Source organism: Aricia agestis, chromosome 16, assembly GCF_905147365.1.
Source record: "Aricia agestis chromosome 16, ilAriAges1.1, whole genome shotgun sequence".
NCBI lineage: Eukaryota > Metazoa > Arthropoda > Insecta > Lepidoptera > Lycaenidae > Aricia > Aricia agestis.
The window spans coordinates 12234458-12256576 of NC_056421.1; the positions used below are offsets into that span (position 1 = coordinate 12234458).

Sequence of the window (22119 nt, forward strand, 5' to 3'; positions counted from 1 at the left end):
CAACCCCACAAAGCGGACAATAAACATTTTCTATGATTTGTTTATTAAACTCAACGAATACCGTAGAAACTGCATGAAATCACTACATGTCATTTTCCGCAAGGCGTGACGGCTTTCAACTCAGTGCAATGAACTAAGAACGAGCAATCTCCACTTTGCATGTGACTTCATACAATTTATTTAATAAATGTTATTAAATATTTAAATTAGCAATAACATAGATAAAAATTAGCCTAATTTATTTACACCATTAAATAATCCCCTAAGACTAGAACTACTCGCCTAAATCAATCTTAAATTACGGAACATTAACAGGTAAAAACATCTGTGGATCTCCTAGTTTAGGTTCGAATCTAATGTTCACTTTAGTATCACCGTCTCCGACTTCCAGGAAGCTGTTCCAATCCACCATCCAATAGAAGCCGTTCTTCTTTGGCGGGGGCAGCATCGAATCTCCTGGCATCTCGGGTGCTGCTCCTCCGAAGGAATCTTCTAGATCCGCAATGGATGCGCCAGAATCGGAGTCAGCAGGTAGACTGTCGGCTGCAGGAGCAGCACTCGAGGTAGTTGCTGCTGTAGTCGTTTCATCTCTTGATTCACCCTCAGTATTTACGGTAGGTACGAATATCGTCGTAGTTTCGTTTGCGGCAGTGTCATCAGTAACATTGGCTTCATTTGTTTGTCTCTTACTTTGCTCGCTAATCTTGCTCTCATCAGCAACAAGACTGGGACCTTGATTTAAAGGAATAACCTTAACTGAATCATAATCTATGGGCTCATAGTTTTTAGCAGATTTCGTTTTACGGGGTTTTGGCATATCGTATGGAAGACTGACGTCTTTATTTTCTGAAGCCGAAGTGTCCAATTCAAAAGGCAATTCTGGACGTAATGGTTCGTACAGGTAATTAGCATTTGAATGTGCTGCTAGTCGATCACTACTCGATGCCAAGTCTGATGGTGACAGTAGGTCATAAGTCAGTAAAATGTTTTCTGGCAACTGAACTGTTCCATCTACGACTTTACCAGGTGGCAAAGGCTTAAATCCATCGAGAGGTAGTAGAAAATGATCTTTTCCTTGATCGCCTTTTAATCCATGACTATCTAAAAATGCTTGAAGCTCGGCTGGAAAATCTAATTTCTGGTTATTCGCAATCTTAGAATTAGTTGTTAATATGTCTTGAATATTTTTGTTGGATTTAACAGATTTCTTTGGTTTCGGGGTAACTTTTTCTGTGACTATTTCTAGACGGGGTGGCCTAGTGTACAATTCTTGTAAAGAAGAACCATCTCGTGGAGTATATGGGAGTACTACGGTTAAAGTTTGTCCGGTAGATTTCGTTGTACTTTCTACAAGATTATCTTTTCCGGAAGCTGCTGCAAGATCGTCAACTTCTCTTATTACTTCTCTTTGAATCTTATTGTCTTTATCTTTGGAATGTTCTTCTGATATTGAAAGAACTTCATTTTCTTCGGTACTCTTAAATGTAGTTGTAGTTACTTCACTTGACTTCTCTCTTGATGCAGATGATTTGGCATCCTCAGCTTTGATATCATTGAGGAGTTGTATTATTTCTTCCCTCGATAGTCTTGGTAGTAATGTGTTAGCTTTAAGTATACTTTGTACTTGTTGCACTGTTTTCTCGACGTCCACGGCCGCATGAGTGATTGTAACTAGCACTGCAGCGAAGCAGTACCAATACAGCTTCATTTTCTGAAAAAAAAAAATAGATGAATATAATATTGCAGTACCAAATAAATTCCACTGTAAATATTAATATGGATTTGTGTAATGTAGTTCAGTAGAAGTAGCAGCGTCAAAGTAACTTAGATAAATTATTGTCCATATTTTTCTTGCAGGAAAATTAGAGACGACATTATATGATACCAGAATATGCCCTTTTAGACATATTTATTATCCTGAGGGAGGAAGTGTGTCATAATATTTCACACGTTGAGAATAAATTGATATTTTTTGCGCGAGCTTAACAACAATAAGACAATGCAATCTTTGTTATTTAAAATCAATCTGTAGGTTACCTAATTGCTAATTGTCTTCAAACTAATGTAGTATTGGTACTACAAAGGAACAAACAACAATTATTGTACGTTTTGTTTTTCAATAATATTGAGCTTCAAATATTGAAAGACTGATAAAATAAAATATATTTGACCAACAAAATGTAACTGGAAGTAAACATTTCTTTATATTCTAGTTATTGTGGCAACCTAACGACACTTTTACATAAATTTATGTAAACAGATAAAAGATAATAAGACCGAACTATATAGAATATATTAGCAGTGAAAATAATAAACTCTTACGTGGACAAGGTCGGAGTAAATGGATAGTGTATTTAATAAGGTCATTTATACGGACCGCCATAAAACAGCCCACTCGAGAATAGTGAGGGAAAAAATGTTATATCGATTATCGATAGTTAATTTTGTGGAAAAATTCAAGAAATTACTACTTGACTATTAACAGCTACTATTTCATGTCTGCAACCTAAAAAGTTCTACTGAAGCCATATTCTATTAGTGAAATCCGCAATTACTAAGTTGCCAACCTGTTAAATAATTTGCTTGCTATAATATAAGCACAAAAAAACCCACATGCACACCAAAACTCTGGATTCGACGACGATAATAATTATGGAATTGCATCCATTGAGGTAGAGCAAACATTAACTCAAAAACAACATAATATTTTTTTTAGTTTAACAGTATAAGTAGCTTTTCTAAGCTATTCTCTCTCTGGATGAACAAATTAGTACTTTTTATCCCAAGAAAGTATAGACTTCTTGAGTTCTAAAGTACTAACATTTCATCCAGAGCCTAAACTTAGAACTTTATTAATCCATGGATTAATTTGGATGACACGTTAGCATAGCAAAAATCACATCACATCAGCACATTTTTACGAAGAAGTAATAAACAGACACACTCAAAAACTTTAGCTTTTACAATATTAGGCTTAATTGTAAATAAAAACTTGAGAGGTGTCAAGGGACACCCGAATGGAACGAAGTTATTTCTTATGATCAAAAAACCTTTATACATAAACTAAATAAAATTATTTAAAAAACGCCATCTATATGTCTATGTGCGCCCAGGAATACTAACAACGTGTCGCTCTTTATTCTCAAAAAACTATCAACGCCGTCTGTCCCTACCATGCAGGTACTAATAAAAAAGTGTCGAGGTCAAATATCGTTCTGTCTAGCCTCCTTTACGCCGAACGCGCGATATGGAACTTCGTTCCAATAATATCGATTATTACGACACGTCCCATCCCTACAACCGCAATAAAATATACACGGCGATACGCGGCACGTAGCATCACTTTCTTCGCATCGGCATGCCGCACGCAACACACGTATTCAATGGCCTCTGACACTCGTATGAAAAATGCTTTGTTTTCACTGGCTAACTGAAACGACGGTACAGTAGTGCTAGCACGGCGACCAGCGGAAATGCGAAAGTATGGACAAACTGTGGAAATAAACCTAAGGTGCCGTTCCGATCTTTTTTCGTTCCGAAAAATTCAATTAAAATGCCACTTTATGACAGACTATAGTCACAAACTGTGGAGATAAACTTAAGGTGCCGTTCCGATCTTTTTTAGTTCCGAATAATTCAATTAAAAAGCCACTTTATGACAGACTATAGTTCTAAAAATTCAAATAATATCCTACATTATCACATATACTATAGTCTGTCATAAAGTGGCATTTTAATTGAATTTTTCGGAACGAAAAAAGATCGGAACGGCACCTTAGGTTTATTTCCACAGTTTGTCCATACTTTCGCATTTCCGCTGGTCGCCGTGCTAACACTACAGGTGTACACTGTACAGTCAGGTCAAAAAACCGGGAAATAAAAGGTGCCAAAAGCTTTGAAATGTGACGTAATCTGTGGCTGTACAGTGTACAGTGTACATGTTCGAAATTTAACTTCTCTCGCTATTTTTAACCGACTTAATAAAAGGTGTTTTCTCAATTCAACCGTATATTTTTTTGGTTTATTCGCGGATCACTTTGCAATTTGTGAAACGATTTTGATGATTGTTTTTTTGTCGGGAAAAGGATAATTTACATATAATTTCATGATTAGGAAAATATACTGTTTGAAGACGCTTTTCTGTTAAAATTATTATTTGCTGTTACGTTCATAAGGAATTAAAATATATTGTGTACTCTAATTCTACTTTTTCCATGCGATATAAATACAGCTTCGTTTCCTATCAAACAATATATTAATATCCATACTTCCATACTAATATTATAAATGCGAAAGTGTGTTTGTCTGTTACCTCTTCACGCCCAAACCACTGAACCGATTCCGCTGAAATTTGGTATGAAGACGTTTTGAATCCCGGGAAAGGACATAGGATACTTTTAATCCCGGAAAAATGTACGGTTCCTGTGCGATAAACGAAGTTGCGGGCGTCATCTAGTTTGCAATAAATGTTAAAGCAATCTATATTATGCAGTTTGTTTAACGGCTTTAATAGTGAAAGTAATCAGCTGGTGGCTGGCATACCTTGAGGAAGTAAGCATCAAATAAGATGCAGAAGAGAGAAATATTTAAGTTTGGACCCTAATGCATTAGTTGGTAGAATGCAAGTTAGCTTGAGATCATTTCATTATCATATTGTGGTTCGGTGTCACCACTGGACCGCGCAGGGGCCTCCGTGGTCCAGTGGTTTAGAGCGTGGCTCCTGACTCGGAGGTCGTGGGTTGTGGGTCGTGACAATGCAGTCTGATCACCTGATTGTCTGACAAGTAAGATGATCCAAGCGTCGGATGGGCATAATAAGAAGTCGGTCCTGCGCCTGATCTTTCGCCAGTCGTGTCGGACTAGAGAGTGCTCTTGTGTGTACTGCGCACATAATACTTGGGCACTATAAAATTACTCCTGCCTGGTTTCATTGAAACCAGGCAGATGTATTATTATACCATGTAATATTATAGTGTGATAAAAAATGGACCAGACCAAAAAAGTATTGTAAATTAGAATTAGAGTACCGTATTTCGCAATGAAGACAATATACTCACACCAGCTCATACAAAACAAAGAACTGCAAGTGTTTAATTATATCAGGGTGCTTCCATAGATTTCCCTGTACACTTTATTTTAATTACACTTTTAACTTCCTCAAGGCATTTGTTAAAATGTAAATGATTATTGCTCTTGAGGGACTCAAGTTCTTTTGCAGATAAAAGAGTCTGGAATTGTGAATTAAAATAGAGTTTGTTTATTATACTATCTTTATTTTATAATTATTTATAGACTATGATGTATAAAAAAAAAGTGGGACCCCTCGAGTTTCTTACGCCGGTTCTTCTCGCCGGGTTAGTTCCCGAACCGGTGGTAGGCATCATGTAGACTTTCAGAAAATATCTGCAAAAATTTATTCTGAATAAAAATTTTGAGTTTGATGGCGCCCGCAACTCCGTTGCGCCAAAATTCGTTTGTCGCGCGGGAACCGTTGATTTTTCCGGGAAAAAGTATCCTGTGTCCTTCCCATAACTAATTTTACCAAAACCGGTCAAAATTATGTTATTGGTAACGAAAAAGCATACCCTTTTGGTCCCAACTCCCAAATAAATTAACCTACTTAACTTATTATGCAACGAAACTAATCACTCAGAACTGTCAAAAATCTCTTGTGTAATAACAAAATCATTATGTAACAAAACATAATATGTGGCTCATATTTATGCGATTATGAATATTTTGGATGTTAAAATAATATATTGATAGTATAACGTTAATTATTTATGAGATTTCTGTTATCAGAAAACTTAGTAATACGGGAGCCCTAGAACAATTTTTTTTATTACTATCAGTATCAAGCTAGTTTTTTGTGAGTAGCAAAGTATGAAATCATTTCTATTTCTGTTAGCTACCACTTTCAAGATTTTTCGCAGATAAAAATGTTGTTCGTCTTATCAAAATGAAGCTTCTCACTAAAAATTTGCTTGATAACTGTAACTAGCTATTTGACTTGTATTCGATAAAACACGAATAAAATTACATTTTCTAAAAATTATACCTAGCTAGATCGATTTATCGCCCCCTAAACCCCCTATATACTAAATTTCATGAAAATCGTTGGAGCCGATTCCGAGATTCCAATTATATACATATATACAAGAATTGCTCGTTTAAAGATATAAGATAAGATAAAAAAAATGTTATCCTGTACTATAGTTTAACGTTTAATTGCAACTAGCCAATACATTCTATGGAATTGGAATTTGCTATGTAAACTTAAGATCCTTGCAAGGTGCAAGTATGTTACTAAAAAGCATTATTGACCATAAAGAAAATCAGAAAAGCGACACATTTTTTTCTACCACGTACTGCACAAAGGTTCAAACACAACTTACACATATTCAAATGAAACAAAGAATAATAGTGAATATGAGAACTCGTTAAGGCATGCAGTAAGTTAGGGACGTTAGAAGTGAAATATTGCCTTTCACAGATATACTACCTCGGAGTTTCTGTAAATTAAACCTTAAGTTCTCGCCATAAAGGTTCCGTTAGAGGTAATATCTGAATGAACAATTCTCGTTCTGCAGTTGGCCTTTGAACATACGTTCCGAATGGAAATGCGTAAATGAAACTTTGCAAAACGTATGAAGTTCTAGGTGAGTTTGCGTGATAATAAAAGAGTTAAAGAGCGTTTTTAGTAATAATTCTTCACTATATTAGCATATTTTTTTATAAATTGTAACATTTCTATTATGTTTATAATTTTTACGTGTAAAATATATTATGTAGAGTCAAAAATAAAATATTGTTAACGCACTAGTAAGTAGATACTTATTACTTAATTGTTAAATTAGCTTAAGTTAGAGAAAAATACAAGGCTTTTTATTTTATTTATCTATCTTTACAATTATTATTACTTTCATTCATGATCCCCACTAGTATTATAAATACGGAACTGTGTCTGTCTGTCTATCTGTTACCTCTTCACGCCCAAACCGCTGAACCGATTTTGCTGAAATTTGGCATAGACTACTACTTTACTTACTTTGAGTCTCGGAAAAGAAAATAATATCATTTTTAAATAAAAAAATCCCTTTTTCGATTCTTCGCCCTTATTTTGCATCCAGAAGCCGGGGACGGCAACAACATCTGGGACCTAAAATATACACGTAGAATATAATAATTTACGAGTGTATAATCCCTTTTTATACATTTATATAATATCACAAAATTTAAAGCGAACAACCAACGATTTGTCTGATAATGAGGGTCAAGAGATTCGTGCCACTTATCAGCCAGTTACGTTAATTACGTGATACGTAACACTTTCTACGTCCACGTTAATGTACTGATTAAATCGCCACAAAACCGACAAAAGTGAAAGGAGCGACAGATTCGCTCGTTTTATCATACATCGCTTCTTGTTAATTGGCAACGAAACTCTTCGATAGCAAAACGCGCAATGTACGTAGTTTTGCTCGCGTGACACACGTTATGTAATTCTTTTGTGTAAGGTTAATGGCATACAGCACGACACAGTTATCTGAGTAAATATCATTTTTAAGCTTGCGTAATAATCGAAATGTATGCGACCAACTTTTTGATCTCAAATTCCTTAGTTTTCATGCAAATATATTATGACGATTTATATAATAATAACTACCTAGCTACTAACCTAACGGCTAGCTAGAGCGATTTACACACATTATTATTTAGAATTGCTGCTATCCAACCTCAATTCAATCTCTATCCTTTCCACCTTACAAATTATTAATTAAATAGATACACACTGTGGTTAGTGGTTGCACAAGATATAATATGCAAAGGTCAGAGTGCCATGTGGTACACTTCATATCAGAATATTGACAGAAACGTTGTCAAACGTCGAACAAAACTTTTTGTTTACTGTGTATGCTTGTGCTGCCTCTAGCGTGAAAAAAATGCTGTAATTTATTATTTCCTATTAAAGTTTAAACAGTGTTTTGTCCTTTTCTGTTACTTTAGCTTAGTTGTTTGATAGCTTGACAGATAGATAAAATCTTTTTATGACTAAGAGGGTTAGTTTAGTAGGGATAGTAATCATACTGTACTACGTAGTACGTACATAAAATAATTACGTACGGCATTGTCACTCCTATTGATTTTCCCATGTAATTTATCACCCAACCTCACGCTTAATTTACACATTTGTGAAGAGTAGGGGAGCCCAGAACGCTATTCGTTCAATTTTATGGGAAAGGAAATGCAGAAGAAAACTTATGAGTGTATTTTTATTTCAGCATTGATGATATGAGGCTTCAGCCATTTTAAACGTAGAAATAAAGTAATGCCTATTACATGTATGCTTTTTTATATAATTTATAATTACAATATAGCCAAGCCCTACACAAAAAGAGATGTAGTTAAATTAATATAAAAGTGTATTTTTTTATTTTAAAACTAGCTGTTGCCCGCGACTTCGTCCGCGTGGACTTTAGTTTATAGTTGTTCCCGTACATCGATTGAGTCGTTTAAGCACGATAACCAATACGGATTTACTAAGGGTCGATCCACAACGGATGCTGGTATAGGACTTCTTTGTAGTATTTTTGAAGCTTGGGAGGAGTCGCAGGATGCCTTAGGTGTGTTTTGCGATCTCTCCAAAGCCTTCGATTGTGTTGAGCATGCTACATTGATCAGGAAACTGCGCCACTACGGCATAAAGGACTCTGCTCTCAGCCTTTTGACTTCTTACCTTAAAAATAGGACTCAAAGGGTTGAGGTAAATAGTAAAAGGTCCAATGGAACCAAAATAGAATTAGGTGTCCCACAGGGATCTATCTTAGGCCCATTTCTTTTTCTCATCTATATAAATGACTTACCTTATCTAGTAAAGGATAATAATAATGAGATAGTGCTTTTTGCTGATGACACTTCACTTATTTTTAAAGTGAAGCGACAACAGTCGAACTACGACGAGGTAAACAGTGCTCTCTCAAAAATAGTACATTGGTTTAATGTTAATAACTTACTTTTAAATTCTAGTAAAACTAAATGTATAAAGTTTACTTTGCCCAATGTTAGGCAAGTCCAAACCAATGTGCTATTAAATGATGAGAAGATGAATTTGGTAGATAACACTGTATTCCTAGGTATTACACTTGATAGTAAATTACAGTGGGGTCCTCACATTGCTAATCTAGCAGGTAGGCTCAGTTCTGCAGCATATGCAGTCAGAAAAATTAGAGAAATTTCTGACGAAGACACGGCACGATTAGTATATTTTAGTTATTTTCATAGTAGGATGTCATATGGAATCCTTTTATGGGGAAACGCTGCCGACATTAATACAATATTTGTGCTGCAGAAGCGAGCCATACGTTCTATTTATAAAATGTCTGCTTTAGAATCTCTGAGAGATAAATTTAAAGAAATTGGTATTCTAACTGTTGCTTCTCAATACATTTTGGATAATGTAATATATGTTAGAAAAAATATAAATAAATTTAAAGTTAAAAGTGACATCCACTGTAGAAATACTAGAAATAAGCACAAGCTGGACATGCCAGTGATCAGACTTAGTAAAGTCAGTAAATCTTTTAAAGGTCAATGTATACGCCTTTACAATAAAATCCCAGAAAACGTTCAAAATCTTTCCATTAATAAATTTAAAAAAGTAGTCAAAGAGCGTTTGTGTGCCAAAGCTTATTATAAGGTCAATGATTTCATAGAAGATGGCACATCTTGGGAGTAGGATGGCTTCTTGCTTGGCTACTTCTACATTATTATATTATGACTTACAATTATGTATGTTGACATTGTATATAATATTAAGTTACAAAATTGTAAACTTTATTTTAAAAGAATAATTTTTCTCTCACTTTTTTGGTAAAAAGTGGAACCCGTGCGAGTTTCTTACGCCGGTTCTTCTCGCCGGGGTAGTTCCCGAACCGGTGGTAGGCATCAGGTAGACATTCTGAAAAAATTTGATTCAAATTTACTCAGAAATAAAACATTTTTTATTTTTTTTTTTTTTTTTTTTAAGCGCAAATCAGAAAAGTGTATTGTGTGGGAACCGCACATTTTCCGGGACAAAAAACATTACTTGTCCCAGATTCAAATTAGTATCTCTAATCTCCATGCCAAATTTCATCAAAATAGATTAAATAGTTTAGGCGAGAATCATAAAAGTTTATTGTGCGGGAACCGTGTATTTTCCGGGATAAAAAGTATCCCTTGTCCTTTCCCGAGACTGAAAGTATAGCCATATTCATCAAAATAGATTGAATAGTTTAGGCGATAATTATAAAAGTTTATTGTGCGAGAACCGTACATTTTCCGGGACAAAATTAGTATTCCTTGTCCTTTCCCGAGACTCAATGTATCTCCATACCAAATTCCATCAAAATAGATTGAATAGTTTACGCGCAAATCATAAAAGTATATTGTATAGTAACCGCCGTATATTGTACAGTAACCGTACATTTTTCCGGGACAAAATGTATCCTATGTTCTTATTCGGGACTCAAAGTATCTTTATACCAAATTTCAGCAAAATGGGTCCAGCCGTTTACGTGTGATGTCGTGACCACGCGAAATATAATTTCTGCACAGCTTCGCCCGCGTAAATTAGATATTTCACACACAAATTAGTCCACAAAAAATAGCCTTCGATCCTTCACCTGGTCTACTTCTTATCTGTGCCAAATAACAGAAAAAATGCTCCAGTAGTTCTTCCTTTCAACTAATTTCCCCCGTTTTTTTACACATTTTCCTCTATTTATTCGCTGCTATTAGTCTTAGCGTAATTAAATATAGCTTATAGCCTTCCTCGATAAATGAGCTATCTAACACTGAAAGAATTTTTCAAATCGAACCAGTGGTTCCTGAGATTAGCGCGTTCAAACAAACAAAAAAACAAACTCTTCCCAATTATAATATTATAGTATAGACTAGCTGTCCCGGTGAACTTTGTGTCACTTTAAAACCTTCCCTGGGCTTCTACGAATATTTTAAGACTAAAATCAGCCCAATCCGTCCAGCCGTTTTCGAGTTTTAACGCGACTAACACATTTGAAAATCCATTTTTATATATATAGATTATTATAATATTAGTATAGATACCTTACAGGCTAACTAGTCCGTGAACTAATAATGTTAGTCGTCAATTTTATACCATGACAAGAATATGTCGCCTGTCGGACATCTTTGCTGGCTTATTGTGAGTTACTTCTAATTAATGTCACAGAATACATATTATTAGTACAAGCATTAATGTCACAAAATCCCTTCCTGGGCTCCCCTAACTGGAACATTCATTTCGCCTTCGTCAAACGCTGAATTGGGGTTTTATTATATTTAAGACTGTGCCCATCTATCAGCTAATAAAACCCGGGTAGCTGTCTCAATGAAACAGTGTTTTGAAGAATACGGAATAACGGAACTTGAGGCTTAAAATTAAAGGATTTTATTTCAATTTCTTGAGTTAAAGTTTTCTGTAACAGGTTTTTGAAACTAATTAAGTTAAAAAGTTTATTGGATGAGGGGATACCTAAAGAGTTCGTGAAATAAACTTTAGGCCGCTTTTCCAGTCATGACTCATGAGTGTCCATAAAGTTAATATACCTAGCGGAATAGAGAAACAAAGGCCTGAGCAAGCGAGATGTCACTATCAGTAACACTGCGTGGTAAAAAGAGACGTGTGATCATGACAGCAGCACACTTTTTTGACGTCCAGTCGGCACGTGCCGCACGTTGACAATTTAATCTCATAGAATTCATGTTCAATCATGCTTGTGTATGTCATATTGTGTATACGTACACATAATATTTTTCACACAGATGAAAACCAATTTTGGTTTTGTTTGACAGCTGCTCGAGATTGTTGCTCTATTCCGCTAGGTATATTAACTTTATGTGAGTGTCCGATAGTTGTCCATTGCCCGAGCGCGCATAGTCCGCATGAAATGTACCCGAATTCTGTCATTTCATAGATGTTTTTCCTATCACGCGGGCGAAGAGGAGGCCAGGAGAATGCGGACCACATCCGCGCTCGGGTAACAACATCAATGACAGGAATAGCGCCCTTATTCAGTCAGATGAGACTCAGCTTATGCGCCTGTCTCTGTTTGTCTGTTACCTCCTCACGACCCAACCGCTGACCCAATTTGACTGTTTGGTATGGAGATACTTTGAGTCTGGGGAAGGAAAATGTACTGTTTCCATGCGATAAACGAGTAACGCAACACAATTAAAAACATTCAATTAGATAATAAAACAAAACAACCGATAATATAGAGTAGAAATACAGAGAGATCGGCTCGGATTTTTCGACTGCGCCAAAAGATAGACCAAGAGATATTTCCCAACACCTATTCACCTTCTCCTCGACTGTCCTCCTCTACTACAGAGCTGAAATAGGCACCTTGGTCGTATACTCATCCACAGAGGAAATTCGTGGCACCAACCCCAACCACATCGTTCAATTTAAGAGCAGTATTGGGTTGGGGACGGTACTCTAATGCGAAAGAGTTACAATAGATCCTCAAGGGTCGCAGTGACGTCAGGGCTACAATGACCTGCCTTCAGGAAAAAAAACTTGAGAGGTGTCAAGGGACACCCGAATGGAACGCAGTTATTTCTTATGTCCAAAAAACGCCCAGGAATACTAACAAAGCGTCGCTGTTTATTCTCAATAAACGCTTTCTAGTTGACGCACAGGAATACTATCAACGCCCTCTGCCCCTACCATGCAGGTACTAATAAAAAAGTGTCAAGGTCAAATATCGTTCTGTCTAGCCTCCTTTACGCCGAACGCGTGATAAGGAACTTCATTCCAAAATAATTACTCAACACTTTGCAAGACACCCTATAGTTACTAGAGGAGACTCATGACGAAAGTGATGTTTCTCATCAATAGGTTGCCAAAGTCAGTTGTGCAATGACTGACACAAGCTTGCAGCGGAGATATCGCTAACATTGTCCTGTCTGTCTGTAGTTTGTACATAGTTTCAAATGGTTCTGTAGAAGTGTGTCTGTCTGTCCGTCTGTCTGTCTGTCTGTTAACTCTTCACGCCTAAACCGCTGAACCGATTTTGCTGAAATTTGGCATGGAGATACTTTGAGTCCCGGGAAAGGACATAGGATACTTTTTATCCCAGAAAAATGTACGATTCGCGCGCGATAATCGAGTTTTGGCGCAACGGAGTTGCGGGCGTCATCTAGTATTAACATGAAGTACAGAACACTGCTTTAATTATATTTTTGAGAAAAGTAGTTTTGTTGGGAAAAATTACCAGCATTGTACATTTTTTTGGGGGTGGTTCAAAAAGTCGTGTCCGTAATCATGGCTTGATCTGGAATTCGTAAGATGGATCACGGAGGGAGAGTAGACTCAGCGCAGTTTAGAGAGAATAAAACTATTTGGCTACCGCGCGAAGAAAATGTAAGGTCTGTTTCTGCTCTTTTTAGGGTTCCGAACCCAAAGGGTAAAAACGGGACCCTATTACTAAGACTTCGTTGTCTGTCCGTCTGTTTATCTCCAGGCTGTATCTGAAGAACCGCTACAGCTAGACTTCTAAAATTTTTCAAACTTTTTGGGCCTTCGGTACTTGCAACGTTGCAATATCACGCCGGTTTTATGAGGCCACGGTATCAATCAGACTTATTTTGATGATGATGGCGGTAGTGATGATTATTCCAAACATATCATACGACCTGTGTTAATTGATCAAGTCAAGGCGCTTCATTGCGAAAGGCGATTGTATGAAGGCTGTTTTTGTATGGCTGGCTTGTAATATTTTAATATTGTTGTATATTAAAATCTGTACAATTTCAGAGGAGAAATATAAAATCTATATATGTATAAAACTCAAAGGTGACTGACTGATATGGTGATCTATCAACGCACAGCCCAAACCACTGGACCGATCGGGCTGAAATTTGGCATGCAGGTAGATGATATGACGTAGGCATCCGCTAAGAAAGGATTTTGATCAATTCTACCTCCAAGGGATTAAAATAGGGGATGAAAGTTTGTATATAATATTACTTCTTAACGCGAGCGAAGCCGCGGGCAAAAGCTTGTGGTAATATAAAAAATTAGAAAACTAGTTTTTGGATAAAAGCTTTAGTCTGGAAAGTAGAGAACGATGATTCTTAAAATGTCTTCAAAAAAAGAAGGAAAGAAAGAGGGAGAAACTGATAACGATAAGGTAGGTACCAAACTCTATAAAAATATTTAACGCATGGTAATAACTAAGGAGAAAAGTCCTATGGCTTTTTCCCGGGACTAAAGGTGTCGCTATCTCAAGTTTTATGTAAATCGGTTCAGCAATGGGGATTGTCCATTTTTTTTTAATTTTGCTCATTACAAAAACATTTCGAGGAATAAGGTCAGTGATCGTTTTTCTGTATGTAAACGAAAAAAATTTCCCATTAGTTACTTACATTTTTGAACAAATATGTTTAACCTTTATTTGACCTTCAATGGCGTTAAATTAGCAATAAATTCGACCAACATTACGTTTCGAACTTTTGGTAAGCTTCTCGTATCAGCTTTCACATAATGAGAACTTGCATTTGACGAACCAGCCATTATAAATAAGATTGAAAGGAAATTTAAAGCATACTGCAGAGGTCAATTGGCCGCCGATGATGACGTCAGAGCGAAACTTTAAAAATTTATTGAGAAAAAACTAGCCAATGAATTTCAAAATTATTTAATTTATATTCTTAAAATACCCTATTTTAACGAAAAAAAAAATAAAAAGTACATGTGATTTTTTTTGGACAATGCCCATTATAGAGATAACAGAGTCAGACAGACACACTTGCAATAATTATAATATTAGTGTGGATGTTTAGTTAACGTGTCAATGCATTCGAGTGATTAATAAGAAGGTTAGCGTAATTGATATTGTGAGAAAATACCTTGCATTGTTGTAAATGGAAGCTTATGGACTTTTAGTAAAACGACAAGGCCAAATCTATACATTAACATAATAATATTATAACTTGGTTACATGAGCAGTATAATTAGTATCGTATAATAATATATTCTGGATAAGTGTATAGTAATCTTATATCTTTAAACAAGCAATTCTTGTATATATATACTTATATAACTGGAATCTCGGAATCGGCTTCAACGACTTTCATAAAATTTTGTGTATAGGGGGTTTCGGGGGCGATAAGACCTGCTAGACCAATGTCGGTAGAAAATGAAACCTATAGCCTATGTCATAAAGTGACATTTTATTTGAATTTTTGTCGGTCGATAAAATAATCCAACGGTTTTCATGATATTTAGTATATAGGGGGTTTCGGGGGGGCGATAAATCGATCTAGCTAGGAATCATTTTTAGAAAATGTTTTCATTCGTGTTTTATCGAATACCGAGCAAAACTCGGTCAAATAGCTAGTGATAATTATTATGACAACAAGCTATATACGGCTGTACTATTATCTATTCTGTGACACGGCTGACGGTCTTAACTAAGCTGTCTTAATAAGCTTACTTTATATGCAATATTATCTATAAACTAAGACAAACATTGATTTCAACATCTTATTGTATACTTCAAAGCGCCATGTTAAAAGCTGTTTATTTAAAATTACAAACAGACATAGGTAATATTAAATTTTATGTGTATTCCACTTAAATTGTATGTTACTCCTCAATGCAAAAATTACTAAACTCATCCACAGTAAGACTTTAAAGTGCAGGCTGTTAATCAATCCATATAAGACTTTTTGTTTTAGCAAAACATACTGAGACAACTGCAAAGCATTAATAAGATATAGTATAAACAAACGCTCATTATAGGTATTGAACTGGAACTTAGAATCTAGAACAATATTAATAACCTAACCCATAAACACGGTTTTATTTTTATTGAGCGCTAATTCTCCAAGGGCCTGTTATATTTCTCTTGACTGTGCATTACTTTGAATACAAAGTATCTATGAAAGCTTGAATTTGTGCTCACAGTTTTCTGAAAAGTAATTTCTTTCGCACCGTTTTGAAAATTACATTTTAAATACACGACGCCCGCAACTCCGGTGCCCCATGTTTTCGCGCAAGAACAGTATATTTTCCGCAACAAAAACTATCGTCCTTTCCCGGGACTCGAAGTATCTGCATAGCAAATTTCATCAAAATCAATTCAGCGGCTTAAGCGCAAAGAGGTAACATACTGATACATCCACACTTTTGCACTTACAAGACTTAAGAGGGAACGCGGGTGCAGTAGAATTTAAACGAAGAAACTATTGCCATCACGCTTCACCCTGCGCCGGCACGTGTATTGTGATAGAGACAGATACAGTAAATCGAGGTAACGCAGTCCTCTGATTCCTCCTTCAAAATAGAACCTATTTTTTTAAAAATATCTACAGGAGGAGTGAGTCTATGCATCTACGTTTTTATTTTATCTAGATCTTTCAAATTTGTTTTTGGTTGGTGGTTTGGCGGGATACGGGACATTGATTTTTTTGCGATTTTTGAAGGGTTATATTTTTTAGGGTAGAGGCATAGATTTAACAGATCCCAATATTGTATAAAAAAATCATTTGTCTAGACGCATTGTCCAGGGAGTAAATTGGGGAATACGTTTGTATCGAAAAACAGTGTTAGCGTTTTAAGAGTGTATAGTATGGATTAAGATCCGAATGAATTGTAAGCCGGGGTTATTCAAGCGAGCACTCAAATAAACACACCGGCAAAATTAGAGGAACATAACAAAATTTTCATTTTTTTTTTAATTGTTCACTGATTTTTATGTATTTATTTATTTATTTACTAATTGATTATTAAACAATAAATTTTATATAAATTTGTGGCATAAAAACGTGAAAAATAAAAAAAAAATAGCAAAAATCAAAAAATTAAGAAAATCTTTGAAATTTCAGTAGTAAGTTTTTAAGATAAATTCTCCATTTTTATTAAAGAAATGCCATGTTAAAAGCGTTTAATGCCTTCTATGGATCTCAAGAGGGCCTGGATACGCCATTCCATGCTTGCATTTTAATTGTCAATCATTTCCTGTGGGATATTCTCCTACTCCTCCAGTAGCGCCAACTCGAGCTCCTGGACACATTTTGGAGCTGGAGTTTTAACTCGTACCGTTCACCCATTGATATGCCACACGTCTTCAATCGGATCTACATCCGTAGACCACGCTGGCCTCTCCACCTGGGCTACGCCAGCATCGTTTAGGTAATAATGCCCGATTTTCTTACTCTATGGACGCACATAAAATTGAAATTACTACCTAAAACTGTGTAAAAGGCACACCATGCAGTTCCAGGATGTCGGTGCTAAAGCCCTGTACTGTCAAAGTACCATCATCTATAATCATCAGCTCCATGCGGGCTCCAAATCATATGCAACTCCAAACCATTACGAAGCCTGAATCATAGGCCACTGTTTCCGGTAAGTTTGATGGCCTGTAGCTTTCCTTATGATTTATCCACATTCTTTATCGCCTGTCAATACAATGTACACAGAATTTGCTCCCATCACTGTACAGCACAAGATTTCACTCACTTGTCTAATTTTGATGTTCACGCGCAAATCTTAGCCTGGCTCTTCGGTGTCCTGTCTCAAGTTTTGGTGCCCTTGCTGGCACTTTTGAGTTTAATTTAACTTCTTTGAGTCTTCTTCTTACTGTACAATCACTTACACGTTCATCTTGGACCTGTTCCGACAGGTTTCGTGTCTGCATAGCAGTTTGAGGTCGATTTCTTAAGTTTTGTTTCCTTACAAAATGGTCATCCTGAACCATTGTCACCCGATATCTGCCTTGTTCTCGTCTCCGAACGTAAGATCCAGTCTCTCTGAAGCGTTGAAAGTTACGATGAACCACGGAAGCCGACACACCTAAGGCCTGACTGACCGAACGGTAGGTGTGACCTTTCTCTATCGTGGTTACAGCTCTAGCTGTCGCAGATGCTGGGAAATCACTAATTTTGTATCTAAGCAATGTGTTCTTCCAAAAACCAAACAATCAAATGAGCTGAGCATACCTTGCACCCCGCTAAAACGCCATTCTTATCAGGAACACTTACAACGTCAATAATCGAAAAACACTTATTAGGGCATAATTGCTATAAAAACCTGTCAACTTGCCAGTTTTGTTCAATATTTTATTTCTTGAATGAGCTTAGAAGCTATAAAAAAGGCTTTCAGAAAGCCCGACCCACTTGAGTTCAAGTTTTGGCCCTTTTTACCTATGTTCCGCTAATTTTGCCAGTGTGTGTAGTATTTAGATTTACACGAATAGATTTAGCCACTTTATTCCCTAACGACGTGTCTTCAGTTCGTATTAGTCGGTTGGAAATCTTGGAAATTGTGCGCTTCGGGACTACTGCTAGGTAAATTGTTGTAACCAATGTTATGTTGTCGTCAACTTTAGTTTAATAGGTACAAACATTATTATAAGAGGGATTAAGATAAAGAGAAATTCATTTTTTGAGAAGGACAAAGAAAGAGGAAGGTTAAAATTTCAGAGACTACCTACAGCTTGACATAAAATAGTCTGGCGTGGTGACAGCTGGAACTAAAAAAATATTTGTGGCAACTGGCAAAATTGCAGTACTTGTCAACACTTAGTACATTTTCTGTCAACAGTGCGTTCAAGCGTAGCGTTGGGTTGCCATCATGTAGCTAAATTAAAGAAAAGCACCATATTTTAAAACACACTCTTTTGTTTATTTTTATGAAATAAGGGGGAAAACGAGCAAAAGGGTCACCTGATGGAAAGCAACTTCCGTCGCCCATGGACACTCGCAACATCAGAAGAGCTGCAGGCGCGTTGCTGGCCTTTTAAGATGGAATAGGGGAGGTTAAGGAAGGGAATAGAGAAGGGTAGGAAGGGAATAGGGTAGGGGATTGGGCCTCCGGCTGTCAAGGGATGTATGATGTATGAGTACAGGATGTCAAGCTGTAAATTTCGAAAACGAGATAATGAAGTTTGACAACTAAGTTGATTATTTAATAGAAGACTCTTAGTAGATCGGAAACTAAGTACTGGTTATTAAATAATGTATAGATCCAAGTTTGTCAAACTTGTTATGAAAGCGGTCGGAGCACGTTCTTGGGTCTCTAGGTCTCCAATCTAAAATGTACCTTCAGAGAAATTGATTCATAGAACCTGCTTGGTCGCATTATGTCTAACCAATGTTACAAGTAAGAGTTCACACGGCACAATCCTGCACGTTTTTTTGCAGTATATGTCTTATTACATTCATACGCTGATTGTACTGCAACAAATCGTGCAGTACAATTGACGTGTGAATGGTTCTATATACATTGTATGCGTAATGCGCCACTGTTTATTCGTTAAGACGTATACTGCAAAAAAGCGTGCAGAAAACGTGCAGGATTGTGCCGTGTGAACCCGGCCTGAATGTAGAAGTTGGAACTGAGCGACACGCGACAACTGTAGACGACGTGTCGTTGCGACATTGCTATCTATAAGTACCAAAAGAGTCTAAAAGTAATAGTACATAAAAAACTAAAAAAAAACGTGCATTTTTTTTTTTTAATTTTTAACAACTTATTGCATTGTCTTGGGTTCTTAATAGTTAATACGTATGCAAAGTTTCGAATTAATTAGACTACTGGAGAGAATAAAAACACAATACCACTTCAACCACCAAAGTTCAAACCCATGAATCGTAATACCTAAAATTTTCTCGCATTTTTAGTTGTGACTAATGTTAAATTAATGCATTAATGTCCCAATTTAAATTTCCAATCATTTGTAAATGAAGAAATTATATTTTGTACATTATGATAATTCATAATTACTGCGAAATAGTCATTTATAAGCTATTAATGTCGTAATGGAATTTTAAATTTGTTACAACATTTGACTTTTGGTTTTACTTGAACTTTTTTTGTACTACTTCGTATTTTGTAATAGGTACTGTAGACAGACTTTTACATAACTTATTCGGTTTAGGATTCTTCTGAGTTTTTTTATTTCTGAATCGGGTACTTACTACTTACTACGGGTAATAAAATTTTAGGCCAACGGCGAAATATAAATTTTATTCCCTCAATAAAAAAGATTCATACCCTAAAATCACTTTGTTCTTACCAGAGAAGAAGAAAAACACAGCGTTAAAACACGCTGTGTTTTTTTCTTCTCTGATAAGTACGAAATAAGGTATAAAATTATTTTAAAAAGCTAAATGAAAATACCACATTCAAGTTACCTACATTAAAGTCTAATTTCACAAGTCAGCCTGAATATTACCACTTAATTATTACGAAATAAGCTTATTAAGATTCTTATAGAACTCTTAACTTTGATATATTAAGCCGCAGATTGAGGTCAATAAATCTTCGAGGACAAACAACAAACTTAATAAATTAACTTTGTACGCCGTAATATTATTTATTTGGGCTCCAAAGAAATAACTTTTCAAAGAAAAATATTTTTGGAGATATTATGTATTTAAATAATGACTTAAGTCAAAATCGATTGACGCACTGAACGTGGTAATTTAACCCATTAGCAAAATATGACACATATTAAGAATGACACATCTAAAAATCCGGTCACAAAACTTAAAATCCGTTCACAAAAAAGCTAGCTAAGCTTATCAACCAAAAACACCATCATTATTCTGAAGAAATATGACACAGGTCGAAATTCAATGACCCAATAAAAATGACACGATCAAAATCGAGTGAAGCGTAGAGATGAAAACACCGTGTCATAACTCATATTACTTTTGAACATACCCGAAAATCGCTGACACGGCCGAAAAATTTATGACACAAAAATGACACGATAAATCGAGTGTAGCGTACAAAATACCGCGTATAAAAACCTGTCTGCAATATGGTACACATAAAAATCGCAGATACAACCAAAACTACAATGACACAACCAAAAATCTGACACAATCCAAAATCCAATGACACAGCCGAAAATCCGATGACACAGTATATTCTTAAACAGTAGGACTGTACCGTGATCGTGGTCAGGCGGCGCGGGCGGACACACTCGGACTGCCGCTTACTGTTACGCCATGAGCCGTGAGGTAACAGGGTAGCAGACACAGATGAAAGCCGCGACGTTGTATCGCTAGATAATGCATGCGCTTGCGCAGGTAAATCGAAGGTATGGACAAAATTAGTCTAAAATAAAAATATTTTTTTTTATCTATCCATAATCCTCATCCTGAAATATGTACGGCTATTGCGTGCTAAATAAATATATCAGAGCAAAGAAATCGCGGCAAACATATTTTAGTATCTCTACAGGATGTAAAAAACTAAGTGATAATACTTTAGGGTGTGTACCTTGTAGAGAGTTCACTGAGGAAGTGGCAGCGCTGAAAGACCACATTTTTTCACTTTTGTATGGGGGACCTCGTGACGCTTAATTTTGCTTATAAAATTAAAAGCACTGCATTTTAAATGCTCTCATCAGCAAAATTTTGAAAAGTTGTTGTAGATTTTTTTTTTTTTATGAAATAAGGGGGCAAACGAGCAAACGGGTCACCTGATGGAAAGCAAATTCCATCGCCCATGGACACTCGCAGCATCAGAAGAGCTGCAAGTGCGTTGCCGACCTTTTAAGAGGGAATAGGGAAGGGAAGGGAAGGGAATAGTTGAGGGTAGGGAAGGGAATAGGGTAGGGGTTAGGGGATTGGGCCTCCGGTAAACTCACTCACTCGGCGAAACACAGCGCAAGCGCTGTTTCACGCCGGTTTTCTGTGAGAACGTGGTATTTATCCGGTCGAGCCGGCCCATTCGTGCCGAAGCATGGCTCTCCCACGTATAGTATTTTTCACATAATAATTATTGTGCTTTCTTCATCATAGGACAATTTTGACATGTTGATGTGATATATTTTTAAAAGCTTTTATATAACTTGCTCTGTATGTATGTAAGTATGTTCTGGTGAAATCTCGGAATTAAATTTTGAAGTAGATATATTTAATCGATCGAGCTGAAATATCGCAGGCACGTTTAGTTGACAATACATGATATTATATGTGACATCACTCTAAATCCAATAAGGCCGACCATCCAAGATGGCGAAATAGTTATTTTCTATGCAGTTCTACAATATGGATATTAAATGAAAGGGCTTTTTAAGAGTAACTCGAAAACGA

General features: G+C 36.2%; 1 protein-coding gene and 1 long non-coding RNA gene across 2 annotated transcripts; one reads left to right on the forward strand and one right to left on the reverse strand.

The window, feature by feature from the left end:
* Positions 1-232: 232 nt before the first annotated feature.
* On the reverse strand, positions 233-21006 carry LOC121734716. Its single transcript, XM_042125314.1, has 2 exons — positions 20969-21006; positions 233-1711 (listed from the first exon to the last, which is right to left on the reverse strand). Exon 2 carries the CDS (start codon positions 1706-1708, stop codon positions 299-301), a length of 1410 nt encoding a protein of 469 aa, XP_041981248.1. The 5' UTR covers positions 1709-1711; positions 20969-21006; the 3' UTR covers positions 233-298.
* On the forward strand, positions 9446-19454 carry LOC121734717. The gene is made up of 3 exons (XR_006036780.1): positions 9446-9457; positions 13251-13257; positions 19398-19454. It is a non-coding gene; the product is annotated as an uncharacterized LOC121734717 (long non-coding RNA).
* Positions 21007-22119: the final 1113 nt, after the last annotated feature.